Source organism: Pleurodeles waltl, chromosome 5, assembly GCF_031143425.1.
Source record: "Pleurodeles waltl isolate 20211129_DDA chromosome 5, aPleWal1.hap1.20221129, whole genome shotgun sequence".
Classification (NCBI taxonomy): domain Eukaryota; kingdom Metazoa; phylum Chordata; class Amphibia; order Caudata; family Salamandridae; genus Pleurodeles; species Pleurodeles waltl.
In genome coordinates this window covers 850086787-850109421 of record NC_090444.1, presented here as the reverse complement: position 1 = coordinate 850109421, position 22635 = coordinate 850086787, and the positions used below count along the sequence as shown (strand labels likewise).

At 43.5% G+C, this 22635-nt stretch overlaps 1 protein-coding gene across 13 annotated transcripts in view; it reads left to right on the top strand.

The window, feature by feature from the left end:
* The window catches only part of AFDN (afadin, adherens junction formation factor), a 1710163-nt gene that overhangs the window by 326199 nt on the left and 1361329 nt on the right, over positions 1–22635 (top strand). For all 13 annotated transcript variants that reach the window (XM_069234921.1, XM_069234923.1, XM_069234919.1 and 10 more), the window contains exons 5-6: positions 12122–12282; positions 20213–20370. In XM_069234921.1, the coding sequence (XP_069091022.1) occupies positions 12122–12282; positions 20213–20370 (319 nt within the window). The remainder of the gene's footprint in view (positions 1–12121; positions 12283–20212; positions 20371–22635) is intronic.

The window sequence follows — 22635 nt, the reverse complement described above, 5'->3', positions numbered from 1 at the left end:
GTAACTTTCTGGTTGCACAAGCCCTCTCAAAAGCTGTGAACCACTTGGTGATATCAGCACCCTATTCATATTTTTGAGACAATCCTTTTGGGTATTTTTAGTATGTTAGTATTCTCTCTGACACTATTTATATTGCTGCCCCTTTTATTGGGTGTTTGGCCCATTACTGCTCTCTCCCTTTCTATAGCTAGGAGTTGCTGCTCCAAAGCTAATCTTTTGGCCATCCTGGCTAAAAGGATGTCCTCTTCTTTGATGCTGCCCTCGGCATTCCCAAAGGAGCTGGACTCCCCTGTCTCCAAAGATAGGCCCCCCCAGATTCCGTGAGTACTATCTTTGGAGACTGGGATCTTGGAACCCTAGTCTACCTAGTTAGGTGAGGAGGGGGGAGGTCATCCTCCTCATTGCTGACATCTTCCCTGTCCGAGTGGAGTTCTTCCCCCTCCTCAGCAGGGTGGTCCCTTGTATACTGTGACAAGAGCTCCTGGAGCTTCACCTTGGTACCGTTGGAACCTGTTCTTATCTTTTTCAGCTTACAGAGGGGCATTAACTCTGCCATCCCTAGATGGAGGTAAGGGGTGAGGTTGAGTTCCACAACCATTTCCTCAGAGCTGCTTATTATGTTACTAAAAGTTGGGAATACATTTTTTAGAAACTAAAAACTACTTCTATTAACTAAATCCTAACTTTAATATAACATTTAAATCTAAAAATATATGCTAAGTGGACCTAACCAAGGCCCTAGCAGGAGTTTAAAAATGTAGCAAAATATGCCAAATTCTAAAATCAGTTTTCTGAAGGCAATTTTGGAATTTTGTTGTGTGATCAGGTGTTGGCTGAGTAGTTCAGCAAATGCAAAGTTGTAGACCCCACCGCTGATCCACCAATGTAGGAAGCTGTGTCTGTATATACAAATGAGATAGTGTGCACAGAGTCCAGGGGTTCCCCAGAGGCTTAACAGATGCTAAAGTAGATAATACTAATGCTCTTTTTGTGGTAGTGTGGTCGAGCAATTAAGCTTATCAGAGGGTTGTAGCAAAGCATTTGTTGTACACACACAGACAAGAGAAGAATAGTTTTTATATAGCAAAAATATATTTTCTTTGTTTTTAGAACCACAAGATTCAAGTTATAGGTAAGTACTCCAATAGTTTTGGGTTTCACACGTGTCAATAGCAGTTTGTTTGAAATCGATGACTTATACAGTTTTTGAACTATTGGAAATTATCTGTTTTAAAAGTTGACAGTGCAATTTTCAGAAACAGTTCCTGGGGAAAGAAAAGTTAGATTGATTTATAGGTAAGTACAACACTTAGAGTTCCAGTCTTCGGGGGTTAGGAAGTCCACAGGTCAGGTTCAAGTTAACCCCAAACACCTACCACCAGCAACACGGGGCCGGCTGGGTGCAAGGTGCAAACAAGATGTCAGGTCTCCATTGATTCTCTATGAGGGGATCCCGAGGGTCACTAAGAGGCTGCGGGTGAGGTCAAGGAGGTCATCTCGGGCAAACCACAGGCTGGACAGGGAGGAGGGCTGCCTGCTGAATGTTGCTGTACCAGAGGTCGAGTTCTCCAAGGCTTGGCGGCTGCAGTAGCAGTTTGTCTTTAGGAGTCGGATATCTTCGTCCAGAGCTTTCACATTTAGGAGGGTCCTGGGGATTTCCTCTGCAGGCATTGTCGCGGAGGGATAGAGAGGTCAACCCAGGGTGGCCCCTTGCTCAGAATCGCCTGGGGATCCTCTGTAGCTAGTTGGGCCACCTGGACAAGGGCTATGGGCTTCGGGTGCAGAGTAGTCAGAACTCAGACATTCGGAGTGGGGCCAGAGTCCTTGGTTGTTGTATCTTCTTTGGACAGGGACAGTTCTTGGTCCTTTTGGGTGCAGGACAGTCCTCTAGAGCTTGGCAAAGGGTGCTGATCCTACTGAACGCATTGCTGTACTTGTGCAGGTTCTTTGAAGCAGGAGACAGGCCAGCAGGTCTGGGGCCAAGTCAGTAGTTGTCTTCCTTCTTCTCTGCTGGGAGTTTCAGCTATGCAGTCGTTCTTCTTGTCAGTTCACCAGGAATCTAGTTAGCTGGGTTCAGGGAGGCCCTTAAATCTTAGATTTAGGGGCATTTTAGGGGTCAGAGGGTAGTAGCCACTGTCCATGAGGGTGGTTACACCCTCCTTGTGCCCACTCCCTTTATGGAGGGGGACACAAACCTAATCCTTTTTTTCCCTGTCCTCCAAACCAAGTTGGAAGATTCTGCAGGGAGTGGGGGGTCACCTCAGCTCTGGGCACCTTAGGGCTGGTCCTGGCTAGGGTGGTCACTCCTCACTGTTTCCACTCATTTTCCCGCCAGACTTGCTGCAAAAAGGGGCCTTTGTCTGGGGGTGGGCAACTACACTAGTTGGAGTGCCCTAAGGCTCTATAACCCGAGGCTTGAGCCTTTGAGGCTCACCGCCAGGTGTTACAGTTCCTGCAAGCGGGGGAGGGTGTGAAGCGCCTCCACCCAGGACAGGCTTTGTTTCTGACCACCGAGAGCACAAAGGCTCTCACCCCATGTGGTCAGAAACTTGTCTGAAAGTGGCAGGCTGGCACAGACTAGTCAGTCCTACACTAGCAGTTGGGCTAACGTACAGGGGGCGTCTCTAAGATACCCGCTGTGTGCATTTTTCAATAAATCCCACACTGGCATCAGTGGAGTATTATTATGTTGAGAAGTTTGATACCAAACTTCCCAGTATTCAGTGAAGCCATTATGGAGCTGTGGAGTTTGTAATGACAAACCCCCAGACCATATACTCAATATGGCTACACTGCACTTAGAATGTCTAAGAATGGACTTAGATACTGTAGGGGCATATTGCTCATGAAGCTATGCCCTCACCTGTGGTATAGCACACCCTGCCTTAGGGCTGTAAGGCCTGCTAGGGAGGTGTCTTACCTATGCCACAGGCAGTGTTTTGTGGGCATGGCATCCAGAGAGGGGGGAACCATGTTGACTTTGCCTTTTTCTCCCCACGAGCACACACAAGCTGCAAGGGCAGTGTACATGTGCTTGGTGAGGGGTCTCCTACGGTGGCATAATACATGCTGCATCCCTGTGGGACCTTCCCTGGCCACAAGGCCTTTGGTACCATGGGTACCCTTTTACAAGGGATTTGCCTGTGTGCCAGGGGTGTGCCAATTGTGGAAACAAAGGTACAGATCCCAGCACACTTTCAATCAGAGTTGGCATCAACACTAGGCAAAAAGTGCGGGGGCTAACCATGCCAACAGTGGCACTTTCCTACACCCACCCCCCAGTTTTTATCCTGGAAAGTATAATTTATTTCTAGTTGCAGTCACTTCACTCAGAGGTGTCGGTGAGCTTTCTGGTGTTAACTGTTGAACTGTTCTTCCAACTGCATAGAGATAAGGGTACTTACGTACTAATTCTAATTTTTTTCCAAAGGTGGTGTCGCAATTACACCTTAATCTGTCTATTGAATTACCAGTATTTTCCCCCAAACTGACACAGTTGTGTAAGTGGCTCTACATACCCTAGGTGTAAAATGGGGCCTTATGTATTATACTGATAGATACAAATAATTTAGAAAAACACAACTTTTTGTAGCTTTTTCAAAACCACACATAGGACAGGCCATTTCTAAATCCGGCATTGCATGTTGGAAGGTCAAATGCATAAAAACATGCTACACTACAGCTAAAAGAACTTTACCTAACCCTCCTAGAGCTCACTCCACTTGTGAAAAAAGAGCTACAATGGCCTTTTTAAGGAATATACTTATAGTTGACATATGTAAAGCAACTAAATGGTCTACACCACATACGTTTACCAAACATTACTGTGTAGTTGTCCTGGCTCATCAACAAGCCAATGTCGACCAAGTGGTTCCATGTACACTATTTCAAACAATCAACCCCACAGGATAGCCACGGCTTATTGAGGAGGACTGCTTTTTAGTCTATTTTAAACATATCTATCTACAGCCACACATGCCTTGAATGAAAATGCCAGTAGGCATCTGTTTGTGACATTTATTGCTATATATTCTCATGCGCCCATCCTCCTCCACAGATTCCTGTGTGTATTACAGTTACTTTTATGTTATCACACATTCATTTAGCATGGACATTTTACTTTACTGTACTGTAATTAACATTCCCTTCTCACCTGCCTTGTGGGAATACAATCTGACTATGGAGTCGATGACCATGCATGTTACCAGCAAGAGGAGTAGTTCCTTTGGCTCATGACTCATAAGACTTTCTTAGAAGAAAAGCAACTTGCACACTTCCAAGTCCAGTACTAGATTCTGGGATTTTGCTAAGCATGTGAATCTACAGCACTGGTCAGTAACATTTTTGATTTTAAATGTATGTAGTGTGCACACTTGTGGGTGATTCTGTGTTTGTGTACAGGAGGGCGTGTATTTGGGAGTGTCTGTCTGAGCGTGTGTGTGTGTGATTGCAAAAGAGTGAGTCATTAACTAGTAGTGAGTGAGAATAAGTGAAATTGAGTGTCAGTGCGCATGAGTGAGTCAGAATGAGTGACAATAAGAGTGAGTGCACGTACCCCAGGAGGGGTGGGGCGCCTGCCTCACTATTGCTTCTTGCTGAATGACTATGTGCATTTAACTGGGAGAGACGTCCAGTGCCCTGGCAGCAGAACTGGCTGTGAAATGCAACATATTGCCAGGAACAGTTGTTTGACACTTATTGGGTAACTGATGGTGGTATGCTTGAGCCCCAAATACATTTGGCTGCAACTAGTTTTGGATCTAGCTTCTCAGATGAAGACTTAACCAGATGAGGAGGCAGGCGCACCCTGAATAGCTTCTACATTTATTGCACTGATGACAGACACACACCTTTCAAAAATAAATTTGTGCCATGTTGATATATGATTTGTCATCTGTAACGTAATACATAATGTGATGTGGTGCTATGTCATTATACATGTTATGTTTGAACTATGCATACTTAGCTGTATTTTACCCATATCATTGCTGTGAACTTAAAAATCTAAAAAAATTAAAAAAAGTGCGTGCACATGAATGAGAAAGTATGAGTGAAAGAGATTTAGAGTGAGCGTGTGTGAGTGTGAATAAAAGTGAGAGAATGAGTAAATTAGTGTGTAAGTATGTTGGAATTAGTGCAAATGATTATGAGGAAGTTGTGTGATTTAGTCAGTGAGTGAGTGGGAATGAGAGAGTGAGTGAATGTAAGTGAGTTTATATAAGTGAGAGTGAGACTGGGATATTATGGTTAGTAGTCTGCCTTTAGCTTTTCCATACTGAAAGTAATTCTTGGCTTATACAGGTCGCCCATGGAAAAATTGTACAGCTGGCATACTGAAGGCAATTGTTAGCATGTCAGGCACCTGCTGAAAATACTGATAATGTCATGCTGAGATAATTCTTGGTAGAATGGGCACCCATGGAAAAATACTAGTACACAGTTGTTGGCATAGGGTGCACCCATGGCAAAATGTTGACACTGGCTATTGGAAATACTTCTTGGCATAAGGGAGGGAAACCATGGCATATGGGAGAGGGCAACCATGACAAAATTCTGACTCTGCTGTACAAGAGGTAATTTGCAATAAGGGTAACCTTACGTATAGGATGGCATTAATTGCCAATTCTGACAATGGGATATTGTAGATAATATTTGTTGTAAGGGGAGCATGTGTTGTATACAAGAAGAACCCTTGATAAAATGTTGGCCCTGACATAGAGGTAATGTTTGACCTAAGGGGCCATCCATAAGTACATTCTGAAAACAAAGGGATAAACTTCTTGAGGGTGCCAGGTTTCATTTGCTGGGCACACCTAAAAAAGAACTAGAATATGAATGAGTGCCCTTTCAGAATCTTTTAGTTCTTAGCTTTTTAGGGTAATTATTACATCCCTTCACTTTCAAAGATCGTGTCACCACCCTAATATAGGTGGTTTCTCTAATGCCGTTTTTCTGTGTTGTGTTATTCTAATCATGCAGTTATTTCAAGAATTCAGTGATATAAATTATTACACTGGCTTAATGGTTACGGTCACGTGAAACTACTTGATAGGGACATTTAGTGTCAGAGGTTATATATCACATCACTTTCTGTGATGTCCTGTAAGTTAAAGAGTGTGTGATGTCACTTCCACTGTCTTTGGCGTTTTGGTGAATGTCTATGCTGATGATTGGAGGGAAAGAAGGCAAATGCTGACCATAGAGAAGACACCAAAGCACTGCAGAGGAAATCGGGTTTTTAGATTTGGCTTGACAACACAGCTGTAGCCAAACCTCATGTGATTGTCAAAAAAAGACCTTTGAGACCGTGAGGGGCTTACGCTTCTCCCACGTTAGTTACCATAAGCACAACATTTAATTGGGCAGAAGTATGTCTCCACTGAAGTATTAAAGCCTGCACAGATCACAGATGTATTTTGTTACACAGAATCTCATGGATTACTGTAGTAGGGAAGAGGTTTGGTGTTTGTTACCCACTCTGACAAACTGTAGGGAGAGAAGATTTTCAACATGACAATCTTTGTTTGGCTGTCTTAGGAGAGAGAATATTTGCTTTGACAGCTGTAATTTTATATACATTTGTAATTTTATGAATGTAGGCATGAAGATTACCTTATGGTAACACTAATGATAGGAAAAACAGGTTTTAGTTTGTGCTGGTGTAAGGCAACGCTAAAGGCAGTAGGCCTGATTGGTTCACTATGAAAAGTTATGTTTATCTGTAAAATGCACTATCACCGGCAAGGGTATCCTGGCATTGGGCAGGTGTGCATGTGCCTAGCCCTGCCTATGTTAGGTTGGTTAATTGAAAAGCCACGTCTTTAGCTTCTCGCAGAATTCAAGAAGAGAGGAGGAGGAGGATCTGATGTGGAGTGGGAAGCCATTCTGCGCATTAGGAGCGATGTAAGAGAACGCCTGTTCTCCTTATCTGGCTCTGTGTATGCATGAGAGGTGTACCAGTAGGAGTCCTGCAGTGTGGAGGTGTCTGGGTGTTTGGTGGAAGGAGATGCAACTGTTTAGGTAAATGAGCCTGATTTGTGTAGTGCCGAGAGTGAGAGGGTCCAGTTGAGTGTGTTTGTGTATCGGGAGCCAGTGGAGCTCCCTCAGGTGTTGTGTTATGTGAGTTCTGTACGGAATGTAAATTATGAGTCTGGCTCCTGATTTCTGTTGGTTTGTATTCTTCTAGTGAGTTGCTGTGTGATTTCCCCCCCCGTACAGGGTGTTCCCAGAAGTTCAACTTGCTGGGATGGGGGCGTGAGTGACAGTTTTTCTAATCTTACTTGGGAGCCATTTGAAGGTCGTATTCAGCATCTTTATGGTGCGGAAGCACGATGCATTGACGCTGTTGAGCTGCTTGGTCATGTCCAGTTTTCTGTTGATGATTATTCTGAGGTATCTGGTGTCAGTTCTCTGTTCGGGCTCAGCAAGCCACAGTTGGGAGTCCAATGGTGAGGTGTTCTTGCTGAGCATCACTACTTCTGTCTTGTCTGTGTTGAGATTTGCGTTGGCTTTCATCTAGTTAGCGACTTTGGTCATGCACGCTTGTTTCTTGTGTTGGGGTCTTGTCCAAGAGGGAGACTATGAGTATGTCTCATTGGCATAGGAGAGGCTGTTGATGTCATGTGCATAGATAACGGTTGTCTGGAGATAGAAGTTTTCACTGACCCTGTCCGTTTTAAACTGATTTGAGTGGAACTGGTTATTGTTTTTACCAACTGTAACTTTGTACACAGTTGTACATTTATAAATGTACGAATTATGGTTGCTGGCTTGATGAAGGTTTTAATGTAACAACAAACAATGCCCTATGGGGGAAAGTGTATTCCTCAACTCCCACCGCGGTGGTTATACCATTAAAACCCTCTGACTCAATAAGGTTCATTCATTACTATATGCATTTTATTAGTAAAAATATATTTAAATTGAACAACTGAAGTAACTTACTATATCAGGTGCTCCCAAACAGCGATGACGCAGTGCAAGTGAGTCACGTGTCAATAAAATGCATCAGTGCTATTTACAAGGCAATAAAAACAAATGTGGCTAAAAATCTTGTAGTCTCCTATAGAACACTCCTAATACAGGTGTTTAAAATCAACTGACATTTTTCAATGTCCAGTCTACATTACAATTGTATGCCGACGTTTCGACCCAACATCTAAAATGTATTCAAAAGGGTCATCATCAGGACAGAATATTATTGTTGGATGCACCCCTCGATACTCCTCAGCGTTGGCAGTTGGCACGTTTTTAGTCACATGGGATCATGTTTATTCTGAAAAGTTATGATGTTGACAGTAGGCCTCATTTTTTCATATTAAAGTCAGTAGGGTTACAGGCTGGATTATTATTGCCCCATGTTCAAGACTGCAGGCATGTATCTTATTAAATGAAATCTCACCGATCTCGTTTGTAGGCTAGGATTTTGCTGTTGGTGTACCCCCTTTAACGACCCGTATGTGAAAATAATTTGTACTCAGCCTGGTGGAATAGTATTGGTTGTAGTTGTTGGACCTGGCCCTTTTTGCAGGGTCATCGACAAACTTTCTGCTTCCTTCATCCTATTTTTTCTGACCTGTTATTGTTGGCTTTAGGACTGGGCACTTTACCACTGCTAACCAGTGCTAAAGTGCATATTCCCCATGATTGGCATATTTGATTTACTAGTAAGTCCTGAGACCAGAGGTGCCTTTGGCCAGTAAATCAAATGCTTCTAGTGGGCCTGCAGCACGGATTGTGCCACCCACATGAGTAGCCCTGTAAACATGTCTCAGACCTGCCATTGCAGTGTCTGGGTGTGCAGTTTTTAACTGACAGTTCGACCTGGTAAGTGTACACACTGGCCAGGCCCAAACCTTCCCTTATACTAAATGTACATCACCCCTAAGGCAAGCCCAATGTAGCCCCATGGACAGGGTGCAGTGTAATTAAAAGGTAGGACATGTCCTGATGTGTTTTAATGTGTCCTGATTGTGAAATACTGCCAAAGTCGTTTTTCACTATTGCAAAGCCTATCCCTCTCATAGGTTAGCATGGGGGATGGCTTTTAAATATCTTTTATGTGCAGTTTCCCATTGGGAGCAGATAATGATGTGGAGTCTGGGGGTCTCTGAACTCACAATTTAAAAATACATCTTTTGGTGAAGTTATTTTCTAGATTGTAAGTTTGAAAATGCCACTTTTAGAGAGTGGGTATTTTCTTGATTAACCATTCTGTGCCTCTGACTGTCTGCTGAATACATGTCTAGATCAGACAAAGGGAGCTTAGGTGTATCCTGCATTTCCTAATGATTCTTCCTGGGCTAAAGTGGGAGGGAGGACCTGACACCTCCTTCCCACTTTAAAAGACTGTGCCTGTCCTCTCTGAATACAGTCTCCAACCCCCTAGTGTGTGACTGAGTTAGGGCAAGGAAGAGGCAGGGTCGTGTGCACTACAAAGTCTTTCTTTTGAAGTTTGCCTACTTTAAAGGCAGAAGGAGAAGAACTGGATGCTTGAGGAAGACCTTCCAATCTGCCTGTTGCTTTGGTGTGCTGGCCTGCCACTGTTGCTTCTACCTTAAAGAGGGAAAGGACTGGACTTTGCTTTCTGAAATCCTATTTGTGAAGTTTTTTCCAAGGGCTTCGTCTGAGCTTGCCCCCACAAACTCAAGATCCATTTTCCTGGACTTAGTGAGTGCGGGGACGCCTTTTTAGGCATGTACTGGACCTAATTCACTATCTGTGTCCAGCTACATAATGGTAATTCTGAACCTGAGCATGTTTGATATCAAACATGTCAGAATCATACCCCAATACTGTTGCAAGTATTGGAAGTATGATTCCATGCACTCTGGGAGCTCCTTAGAGGACCCCCCACCATTGCTACCACCAGTCTTAGTGTTTTCTGGGCAGCCCAAGCTGCCCAAGCTGCTGCCACCCCTCAGACAGGTTTCTGCCCTCCTGCTGCTTGATCTGATCAAGCCCAGGAAGGCAGAACAAAGGATTGCCTTCGGCAGATGGAGGTAACACCCCCTCCCTTTGGAAATAGGTGTGCTTGCTTGGGAGGGTAGACTTCCCAGGCCACTGATGTTCTTTGAAGGGCACATTTGGTGACCTCTGTGCTTTAACCAATCCACACTGATTCAGGGACCTCCAGACCTTGCTCTGGTGCGAAACTGGACAATGGAAAGGGCAGTGACTACTCCACTGTCCGTCACCACCCCAGGGGTGGTGCTCAGAACTCCTCCAGAGGGCATCTGGGTTCTGCCATTTTGTTTCTAAGGTTGGCAGAGAACTCTGGGTGCATCTGAGTGGCCAGGTGGGTGATGTCAGAGACCCCTCCTGATTGGTGCTTACCTGGCCAGGCTACCAATCCCCCTTTCAGGGTTATTTAGGGTCTCTCTCTTGGATGGGTCCTCAGAGTTAGCTTGCAACACTCCAGCAGGATTACTCTGCAACCTCCACTTCGTCTTCTGGCCACTGGACCCTCCAGGAACTGACAAAGCTGCAATCCACAAAGAAGACTCTTCTGACTGTTTCCACAGCTCCTGCCAGCTTTGCAACATTTCCCTGGCTGTGTGTTTTCTCAGAAGACAGCAACTCTTCAGAATGCACAAGAAGAAGGAGGAATCTCCCTTGAAGTGAAGGAGTCACTCCCCTGCATCTGCAGGCACCTCCTGCAATGACGACCGGCTTCGTGGATCTCCCCTCATTTTGAGCTGCGTGGATACTGCATCACAGGTGGTGGTCCGGAGTAGTCCTCTTGGGTTTCTCCGGCAGCTGTCCAACTTTGGTGGAGGTAAGCCCTTGCCTTCCCATGCAGGACAGTACCATTGTGCGCAGTCTCTTGCAGCTGCCAAGGCTTGTTTGCATCTCCTCCAAGGAATCTTCTGGTGTTGTGTAGCTCCAGTCCCCAGCACTCCTTCTTGTGGCGCTTAGCCTTCTGCATGGTTCTCCTGCGGCGTGTGATCCTTTTCTGTAGTGCTGCCTGGGCTACTTCTGCGATTTCTGTGTCCCCTGTCCTGTGGGTGCTGCCTCTGCTTCTGTGGACTCTTTGTGACGCTGAGGGTCCCCTGTGACTCCCCCTCCGTGGTTGATTCATCCTGAGCCTTGCTGGTCCTCGGCAGCACCACCTTTCCACTAACCATGAATTTGCCTTTGCCAAAGCTTGTTGTTGGACTTCCTGCACCAACAACTGTCTGAGACATCATCTGCATCCATCAGATAACCCTTCTCTGGCTCCAGGGCTGCAGTGCTGAACTGATCTTTATCGCTGTCGACTAACTCCTGCAAGTACAGCGGAGTGGGTAGTAGCTACTACTCCTCGTGGACTCCACTGTAACCTTTGGGCTTGGTTGTGTTTCTCCATAGGTCCTCTTCTCTTGGAATCCACTGCTGGCGTCTTGCAGTCTTGTCTGGGTGTCTTCTTTTCTTCCTTTTCGGTGGTTTGGGGAAATTCCAGTGATTTACTCCTGCTTTCCTGGTCGCTGGGGGGTATTGTGTTCCCTACCTTTGTGGTTTTCTAGTACCCCCAGCTTCTCTTTACACATTCCACTTACCTAGGTGGGGGTCCAGTGTTCACATTCCATTTTTTTAGCATATGGTTTGGGCTCCCCCTAGGGTCACTATTATTGCTATTTGCACTGTTTTCTAACCCTTTTCTATGCCTGTTTCTGTTTACTAGTGTACACATGTAGTGTGTTTACTTACCTCCTAAAAAGGGTATTGCCTTATTAGTAATTTTGTTATTGTGTCACTAAAATAATTTTATTTTTTTAACACTGTGGTTTCTTTCATGTGTATAAGTGCTGTGTGACTACAATGATATTGCATGAGCTTTGCATGTCTCCTACATAAGCCTTGGCTGCTCGTCCACAGGTACCTCTAGAGAGCCTGGCTTCTAGACACTGCCTATACTTTACTAAGCGGGGATACCTGGAACTGGTATAAGATGTAGGTACCTTAGGTACCCACCACACACCAGGCCAGATTTTTACACTTCCTTTTATATCTTTGCCTTAATTCCCTTTTACAAATGAAGGGGCCTGTTTATTTTCTGTTTGACTGAAAATCAGTTGTGTGAAGTCTAAAGCTATTTACTGCAAGCATTTAAGCATGTTTTCTCCGCCTTTTGTTTTCCCAGAGAGAATTCGCGTCTTGCAGCAGAAGTGTACAAGGATATGCCAGAAACTAGTTTCACCCGCACAATATCAAACCCTGAAGTGGTAATGAAAAGACGGAGACAAAAGAAACTGGAGCAGAGAATGCAGGAGTTTCGGAGCTCAGACGACCGACCTGACTCTGGTATGATCTCACCCCTAGCTGACATTCTCACAGTTTTCAAAGTCCATTGTATGGTGCTTTCAGATGGGATACTGTTCACAAAAGGGTACAATTTGAGTGTTCCTTATCTTTTTCAGAGAGAGTGCAGCTTAATAGTTTTTAGGGTGCAATGAAACGTGTGTTTGGTTATGTATGTTAGATGTGTTCTGTGGTGTACTTCCTGGTACAGCTTGTCATTGATACCCTGTTTGACAGTCGCAGGTATAAAAAGGGGTGGGGTGGGGCGCGTGCGGGTGGGGGGGGGGAGATATTAATAACATTTAAAATAAAAATAAACTTACCCTTGTGGCCGTGCAGCGGTGTGCTCCGCTCCTCCTTATTCTGTGTTTTTTTTTTTTTTTTTACTGTCAGGCCATTGTACCAAGAGACCTTGCATGCAGTTCAGCACTAAGGCGAGGGAACTGGAATTTTATGATTTGTGGTTCTCTATTGGATTTAAATGTCATTTTCGGTGTTGTGGTCCACATAAAACCTATTTTTGACTTTTATTAATGTGCAGCGTGTCTGCTGTAGCAATATATTTGCTTAAGTCTCTTTCACAAATTGGAAAACACATGTCGAACGTGTGCAGGTTTTCTTTGAACAAATCACAGCCTATGAAATACCAGAGCATATGTCCCTCGTGACCCAGTGCCCGTACTTTAAGGAACAAGTAAAATGGCCCAAAGATGCTCCAGTTTTGAAAGGAGCTTTAAATCACTTTATGGGCCTTCTGATGAGTGCGATACATTATTCCCAAGTAGTTGGTAAACAATGGAGGCAGGTTGGCTGTTCTGGGACCTTCGGAGATGGAGCAGCACATATTGATACAGTTAGTTTGTATATTGGGGTGCATTGGATGAAAGAGAATCGGATATCTCTTGTTGGACAGGGGCTTACTTGATGTAGAAATGTAACATACCCTCCTTTCTTTTGGGCGTTTCCTTTCTGACAATAGCGACTAGCTGTTTATCTTAAGCAACACTCCATCCCTTGCGCTGTACACTAAATTTCAAGGCCATGAAATCATCTCCAAAAATGATAAACTTTCTGAATGCTGTCCCATGATGTTTAGCCATATTGGTAGTTGAGTTGTGCAGTAAGAATAATTGAGTAGAGTGCCATTTTCTGAGGGCTTCGAATACAGTACCACCTACCACTCAGCAGGCTTTTTATTGCTGTTACGGGATCATAACATTTGTGGTAATCTGTCGATAGTCACTAGGATATGTACTAGCATTGAGGCTGCAACACTAGCACCAGGGAGTTGGTGCAAGAAAGAGGATTGTGAGTTGGATAAATTACCTCGAGGAGCCTCTACACCGTAGATCAGCAGTTCTTAACCTGTAGCTCGAGGACCCCAGGAGTCTGCGAAGCCTACTCAGAGGGGCCAAAACACTTAGAAAGTTAAATAGTGTTAACAGGTTAAAAAAGCGTATATAAAAAAAAGTCAAATTTAAAATTGCAATTTTCAAACCTTCTGTGAATGTGAAGGAATTAGAAATTGGGGCCTAAAAATGAAGTTGGTATCCTCAGATTGATTCGTGGGAGAGTGCAAGCGCATCAAACAGAATATAGTATGAATGTTAGGTTGCCTTTTTTGAGTTGAGAAAAACTCCAACCTTCCCATTAAAATTTAGATTTTTGTATGTTTGTGGTACAAATCCTTTTAATTGCTTAGGCCTGAATCCTCAAACCTCCTGTAATGACCCATTGAGGGTACCTGGATTTAAATAATTATCTAGTTAGGATCCCCAGATTCCTGTAATGGTTAAGTGGGGGATCCACAAAGTCAAAAGGTTAAGAATCACTGCTTTAGACCTCTCAACTTAGTGAAGGGCACTTCTTGATGATGATACTTATGATGATGATCATCATCATGACTCTAGTCCCTCTGATAAAAATACTTCATATTAGCTAGGTCCTGATTATATTATGGCCCCTCAGCGTAGATAAATTGAAAGCAAGTTGCTTTCCTGCCTGTTCATTTTTAGGTCTGGCTTAAGACCATTCCTGCGCTGTTGCTTGCAAGAAATTTTGTTTGCTAACTGGGGGCTTAGAGCCCGACCATTGAATACCATTGGTCGGCATTAATGTTTCTCTAATTTTCTTGCTTCTCTTAGTCAGCGTGCACATCTCCTGAGCATGGTCCAAGGTCTGTTTCCTTGTATAATGTAGTGTCTTTATACAGCTCATGTGTTATCAGAGGTACTTTTTCATGTTTACTTGTGGCACTCCATGAGAGTGCATGTGTTTGCAGGCTGTCTACCCTACCTCTTGCCCTTGCTTGCCATGTTGTTGTGCATGCCCCATCCCCCATCCTGTTTTTACTTGACCTGCCTCCTCACCTGCGTTGTTGCTTGATCTGTCCTCCCACCTCCTCGTTGCTTCCCTGACCCCTCCTTACTCCACTGTTGCTTTCCAAGACCCCCTTCCCTGTTGTTGCTTGGCCCATTCCCTTCCCACCTCCATCGTTCCTTACCTCATCCCCCTGCCCTGTAGATGTTTGCTCCGTCCCCCTCCTCTTTTTACTTGCCCTTCACCCCACCTCCTCCCACCAGAAAAACGTAAAGTGTCACTTCTGGTTCTAAATGAAACATTGATTTTACACCGAATATTAAATGCAATAATTCTTAGAGAAGTGGCCTGAGTAAATTAATAAGAAAATGATAATAGCCAAGAAAGAGTTCAATAAATATAATACATTTGAATGAAAATAGTGTTACATATTATAGCAATGTTCATTGAATGAATACGTGCAAGCTACATGCATATAATTTAAGGAAGCTAAGAACACTTCTTAATTGCAATAAAAAGCAGAGAAAATATAATTGCATGTCTGTTCATAAGATCATATTTGTGGGAAACATGTTCTTGAGAAACTATTAGACTGCAAATCTGTACGGCAGAGTCAAAGTTGATCCTTTTACAAAAGCTAGTGTAAATCAAAACAGGCCATGTGTTGTTTTTAAAGGTAAACTGGATCTGTTTAAATTGCTTGCTACGGGGAATGATGCAGTTTCTCACTAGGCAATTATTCTTGGAACTCCAGTGCAGGAGTCCTAGACAGCCCAGACCAGAGTTGGCAAAAAATGTAGTGTGTGAGCCTTGACCCTGTCCTCCACTCACCCATTACTGCTTGCCCCGCCCCTCCCTTATTGTTGCTTGCCCTGTCGTTACTTGTCCTTTAGACCTCCTCCCCACTCCTCTGCCATTGCTTCCCTGTCTTCTAAAACACCGCCCCCCTCTTGTTTCTTGCCAGTAGGCAAACGCTGTACAGCATGGCTAAAACTCATCGACAAAACCAACAGCTTGCACATAGTTCAGGCCTTTTCCTTGGTTGCAAGAGCAAAATTACTGTAAACTGAAGTGACTTGTAAAATTATTTTTTAAAGAAACACTCAAAAGATAAATAACATACAATGTTTGTCGTTTGTGGGGGGCGTGGCTTGGACGGCGCCGTGAATGGCTGCTCCTGTCATCACAAACTGAATATCAGAGCTGTGGTGGTACTCAGGCCACCAAATCGAGCTCTAGTAACGTAAAGCGCTTGGGGGACACCTGCGGGACAGGTGTAGGATCGACGTTAATCCCTAAATTTAACTCTGCAATTTCGCGACCAGCACAAGTGATTCTCTTGGCTCAAAATGGCCACCAGGATCGAGTGCGGTCAGGTGACCAAGGATTAACGGTACGAGCTAGTCTGCTTAGCGTTAGCGACTGCCTACCCGCTGATTATACCTAATGTCCGCTCCCTGGGGCACCATCTTCTCCCTTGATGTGCATGTTTTGGTACCAACGGCCCACTGCAGTCGGAAACGGACAACATGGCTGTCCCATCCAGACTTGCTTGACTTTAAGATGGCGGCCCACCACATGTGTTTTACACATTGATGTTTTACGCAGTTTTGCTCCCACAACACTAAGCTCACAACACTAATGGGGATTTCTGTGATATTCTTGTAGTATAGTCTCCCACAGTGATTTTGACTGCAACAGGAACTTTTAATGCACAATTAGTGACTGGTTCACTTTTGTCACAGCACGCAAAGTTTTTCAATTAATGTATTTTCTGGAAAGGCACAGCATCTCTACTGTCACAGGCTTTAGCATTTCGTGATCTGTGGTGCCCAATAACCCTGATTTGTGCCCTCTTGGGGTTTTGACAATTCGACCTAAACAAGCAACGGAATCTGAGGTCACTGCCTCTGCCCCTTTCATGCTCTGATATCAAAGGATCCCTTACTCATTAGCCTGTGTGCGTTTCCATTATCGCCTGGGGGCGCTGTCTTGTGCGTGGGCAGACCGAATTCCGCCAGATATAAAAAGTGTTGTTGTGTGGGAACTGTGACTACTTGAAGCGTGTCACGAGTTCCAGCTCACTACTCCCTTGTTTCGCCTATACACTCAGTTCCACCCATAAAGGGCCACGAGCTGAAACACAGATGTAGTATTTTATCCACTTTTAGGTCGATGAGGATCCTCGTCCATACCTGCAGTGGCTGCACCATGGTCAAAAAATATGATAAAACAAGCCTTATACACTCAAAGGCAGCACACCAATCCCCAGACTTGCCAGTTAAGGGGAACTCCGAGAAAACCAGCACTATGAACATAATCTTAAGAAACTTGTTTGAGTTCATGACCTTGCTAATTCTACAAAGTCCAACACAGATGTGATGCATCTAGAACTGTGCGCCAGAAGATCAGACATCAACACCATTAACAGTAAAGTGGCTGAGGTGGAGTCTGACCCAGGAAGACTTCGTGAATAACCACGTCCAGTGATAACACTTGCCTCTTGTGTCATATCTACCTCCTCTGACACTGTAGCGATAACTTTAGGTGCTGAAAAGGCTTGTGACAGGCTTGTGGGCATTTCTCCGTGAAACACTACTAAAATTCAACCTATGAGAAGATTTCATCAGAACGGTGATTGCACTCCATAGTGGCCCCTGCGCTAGAGTATGGGCTGGTGGCCTCTTGCCCCCTTACTCCAATTTAGAGAGAGGAACGAGGCAGGGCTGTCAGCTTTCTCCCTCCCTTTTCATCCTGGCCCTGGAAACTTTGCTCCAAAACATCCAATCAAAATACTTTGTCTGGTATTGCCTTTAAGAGATCTACCGTGAAAGTGGCGGCTTACACCAATAATTGTGACTGAGAATGCACATCACTTCATCAATGCATTAATAAATACAATAGAGGATTACGCGCTAGTTCCAGAGTATAAATTTAACAAAGACAAACCAGAGGTCAAGGGGTTAAACAACTTATGCACCAGAGACCTCTTGAATAACCCAGGATTGACTTTGCCACCACAGTTTTTAAAATACTTAGGCATAGAGTTTGTGATGTACAGTTTCTTTCAAATCTGATCCAATGAAAAATTGACACTAAAGAAAATAGAACACTTGTTGGATGGTTGGAACCCTAAATTCATTACCTGAAGGGGGCGTATATAGACATTTAAAATGATGGTGACCCCAGTAGTCAATTACCTCATATGTATGCTGCAATTATCCCTGTCCTTAGACTTCCATCAAAACTTAGATAAGTTGTTAGAAAAATTCATATGACAAAACGAATGCCCCAGGATATCCATTAAAAAATTAAGGCTTCCCACAATCCCCGGCGGAGTAAAAGTGTCTGACTTTAAAAATTATTAAACTGCATTTCTAGTTAGACAGGGCTCATTATGGTTCTCTCGACTATCAGATTATACCCATTCTTTGCTTGTAGTTGAGAGAGATCTTTGAGGATATATATCACAATATGCCCTTGTCTACCAAGATCAAACCCTTCCAGCCAGCCATGTATATTTTTTAACAACAAAGTGGACTCTTATGAGGATAGACACATTTTAGAGGTCCCAATAAACCAATCGAACTTGACTTTGCTTTGGAATAACTCTAAATTGAGAATGCATGGCTCACCTGTATATTGGTGTTCCTGGTCCACCAGGGGCATCCACTTGTTGAAACAACTAGGTACGAAACAGTCTCCTTTACTTTTTACAGAAATCCAGTGCCAGTATAAACTGTTGGATCTCGACCTCCATGATTTCCTTAAACTTAAAGCCTGCATAACCAGGTCTCGGTGCTATCACGAGGACCCCTCTCTGCCTACACCTATATCCTTCTTTAACAAGTCTAGCCACTAAATCTCCAAATTCTTTCATCTTCTAAAACCCAGAATGACAAACCTGAACTCCTACTTATTAAAGAATGGAACTAGTTCGATAGTATATCTCTGGACGACTGGGGAGTGCTTTGGAAATCTGTATCTCAAACTAAATATTGGCTCCTACATAGAATGTTTTGGACACCCTCACGCCTTCACAAAATGTCACTCAGGGAAGACCCAGTCTGCTAGAATTGCAAAAAGAAAATCGGGGACCTAACTTCACCTACTCTTTTATTGGTGCGCTCTCTCATTTCTGGGGCTGGGTTTATGACTTTATTTGGTCTCTATTTGGCGTGTGGCTTAAGTGTGATTTTACTTTCCTCATTCATGGTTTCCTAGATAATCAGATCCGGTCGGCTAACGACAGGCTATTACTAGACATCCGATTAACTGCGGCCTGCAAATCGGTGCTCAATAACTGGGAAAAAAACTTCTGCCACCTCCTTTAAGTCTTTGTTGAACTAGATTTCACACTTCAGGGGTGCTGATAATATTGCCCTGCAGCACTCTCATAGGAGACCCCTGTTCAGGCCTTTATACATTTATAACATTGGATAACTACTTTGCCAGCACCAGGCCTCCTTGAACATCTCTTCCTCGCAATCTTTGCCATACCATTTGGTAGACAGATACTGTGACTCCCGTTTCTACTTACTAGCACCTCCACAATAAAGGGACGGGATCGAATACATGGTTAGACACCTACATCCTATCTTGGTACCCTATCAGTGGTTGAATATTGACTGTTCCATTATGTTTTTACAGCATTTTATCAATGTCTGCACGGTAATGATTATCCTTTGTAATTACAGATGTCTAGTATTATCACCCTGTCAACTAGCCAGGGTTGGAAATATGAACAAGATGCCTTACAGAATTGTCATATTCACTTGTTCATTAATTTATTTGTACTTTTGTAACCCTTAATTTGTTTTTTAATTTGTTATGACGTATTGAGCATTAGAATGATGTATTATAATTTCATTTGGATCATATTTTTATAGCAATATGTGTTATGTACTGCTGTTTTGTGATCGCCTTTTCCATTATTATATAAAATAAATAGAATTCTTTATTTCAAGAATCCTCTCCTTTGCAGTTTCAAGTGTAGCATTTAAAATGTCTGGCTGACTTAGGCTCACTAACTAACCTTTTTAAGTGTGCTTTATTTAAGTTAAAACATACCTTCTCGCTTAAACTTAATCAACAGGACTGGGGAAAGAAAAACTTTAAACTGGCTTTGCAGAGTTATTGTTTTATTCTGGGGACTGTCTTGTAAGATATCCATACTGTACGATTTCCTAAACTGCTGCAGATTTGATGACTTTGTTGGTGGGAAGACTATAAATATATTGAATTATAAATGGGCGGCTGTCATTAACAGGGATGATTTTTACCGAGGTGTTGCGAGCGACATCAGGTAAACAGTGAGAGCGAAGCTTGAGTTGTCTAAGATGCCACTCAGAACGCCGAAGTTAAAAACTTTCCTTTAATTCAGTTAACATATGCGGCAATATGTGGTGTATGGATCCTGTACCCATCCAATATAAATAATTGAGTGCAGTGGCTGGAATAGGTCACCATAGTTGTATCACACCACTGGATAAACTTCTGTGACCTAATTGTGGTTGACAATATATAGATACATCTGTTCAACTATGGTGGCTGGGTATGGGACCCCTATATAATCGTCAGTATTAAATGAGGTTCTGTTTTCTTTTTCTTCAAGGAGGAACGCTGAGGATTTATGCAGACAGCCTAAAACCAAACATACCATACAAGACAATCTTGTTGTCTACTACTGACACAGCAGACTTAGCTGTCATTGCTGCTCTTGAGAAATATGGGCTTGAAAAGGAAAACCACACTGAGTTCTGCATCGCATGTGTAAGTAACTGCAAACATCAAACTTGCATCTTGGGATTTTTATAATGTGCAAAACTAATATTGCGTTTTCATACTATATCATGAGTCACCACACTAAAGGTTGCTTTTTTCTAATGCACTGAACACCACATCGTAACTCTAGAAACCTATCATGTTAGAAAATGACTTTTGGAGTCCCGACTGAGCAGTCTATAGGAGGAGTGGTTGCTGGAATTGAGATCTAGATCCTTGAGTATTTACATATCAGTTTGTTTTGTTTGAAGCACGGACCAGGTGAGAAAACACATGAGAAGTGCTGTAAAATAACACAGTACACCCAAAAGAAATTGCATTGAAATATTTAGGTTCACAATTAGCAGACTGAAAGTTGGATATATAAATAAACGAACAAGACTAGTGGAAAGTATAGCCATTGTAGGAATTAATTTACATTGTTAGCAGTTAAAGGTTTTTTGATGTTCAATGGCATGTGTAGCTGCAGATACACATGGTATGCATAGCTTCCGCCATCTAGTGTTGGGCTCGGAGTGTTACAAGTTTTTTTCTTTTTTTTTCTTTTAAGAAGTCTTTTCTGGAGTCACGGGATCGAGTGACTCCTCCTCTCGGTCATAGTGCGCATGGGCATCGAATCCTTTGTTAGATTGTTTTCTTTCCGCTGTCTGGTTCGGACATGTTTTCTCTCGCTCCGAGATTTTCGATTCGGAAACTCTATAGAACTTTCTTTGACTGTCGGTATTGTTTCGATCCAGTTTCGTTCTGTAGTCGAACCGATAGTACAGGCCTACCACTGCGATTCTGTCCTCTGCCACGCAAAATTTCCGTACACAGACCAACACGTGGTATGTAATCTGTGTCTCTCTCCCTACCACCGAGAAGAAGACTGTGAAGCCTGTTGGTCGTTCCGATCCAGGAAAATACTGTGTGACCTGAGAGTCAGAAAACTGGAAATGGCATTGAAGACTACAGAACACATTGACAACTTTGAGGAAGAACAGGCCTAGATGGCAGTTTCCATTCAGGACACTGACTCCGAAGAAGACTCGGAGGATGATAGCAAACTCATCACTGCGGGTCCAGCACGTGAGTTCGACTGCCCCTACGCCCACTCCTTAAAAAAAAAAAAAATCAAAGGCCTTGGATGCACCACTGCCAGAGAGCCATGGTTCGACCCGAAAGAAAATAATCGGCGACCGTCCTTCGAGTTCGGCACCGAAAAAGGCCACACCAATTTTGATACTGGAGTCGAGCAAATCTACCAAAAGCTCCATATCCGAACCGAGCCGGCGTCCACACTCTTCAGAGTCGAAACCTCGATGTCCTGCCTCGGAGCCAAAACAGGCTGTATTTTCGGGACCGAAAAAATTCCCAGCTCTGGAGCTGAAAAAGTATTCATACACAGAAGAACAAGGACATTCGAGGTGATTAAATCAGAGCTCAAAACATTTGATGAACAGTCTTCTAAATCACCAAAAACATCAGAATATATTTCTGATGACTCTGACATTCAACTTGTTCTTGAAATCATGGATGAAAAGCAGTCAAGGATTCATATCCACAAAGAGCCTGGGAGGATCATTGCTGCACCTCCTCCACAAACAACAAAAAGTTGGCTTTTCAGGAACATCTTGATACTGGTCCACCACCAGCAAAGATTTTTAAAAGAAAGGAGAAGCCATTACCCTTACAAAATTCTCCACCAATTTGCCACAACTTTCTTTTTCACCACCACCTGTTAGTCCACCACCATTGCCTTCACCAACACACTCACACACTTATTCGCTTGGTGATACAATTGATCCTTGGGATCTGTATGATCCAGATCCCATACCAACTAATGTCCCAGACCTCTATCCTTCAAAACCTTTGCCACTAGAGGATACAACTGCAAGCACACAGGTCATTTGTAGGGCAGCTGTGTACCCTGGGGTACTTATGCATAGTGAGCCATTAGAAGAGGATTTCTTTTTTAATACGTTATCCTCCACGCATTCACGTTACTAGTGTCTAACAATGCTTCCTGGCATGATCAGGCATGCAGACGATAATTTAAGGTATCTGTTAAGGCTAGGATAACACCATGCATAGATAAAAAACATAAGCCTGCACCTACAGATCCAGTTTATATCACACATCGGGTACCTCCAGACTCTGCTGTCAGTGCTGCCAGAAAAAAGGCCAATAGTCAATCGTCAGGGGATACCTATCCCCCTGACAAAGCAGGAAGTTTGATGCTGCTGGTAAGAGGGTAGCTACAAAGGCAGCTAA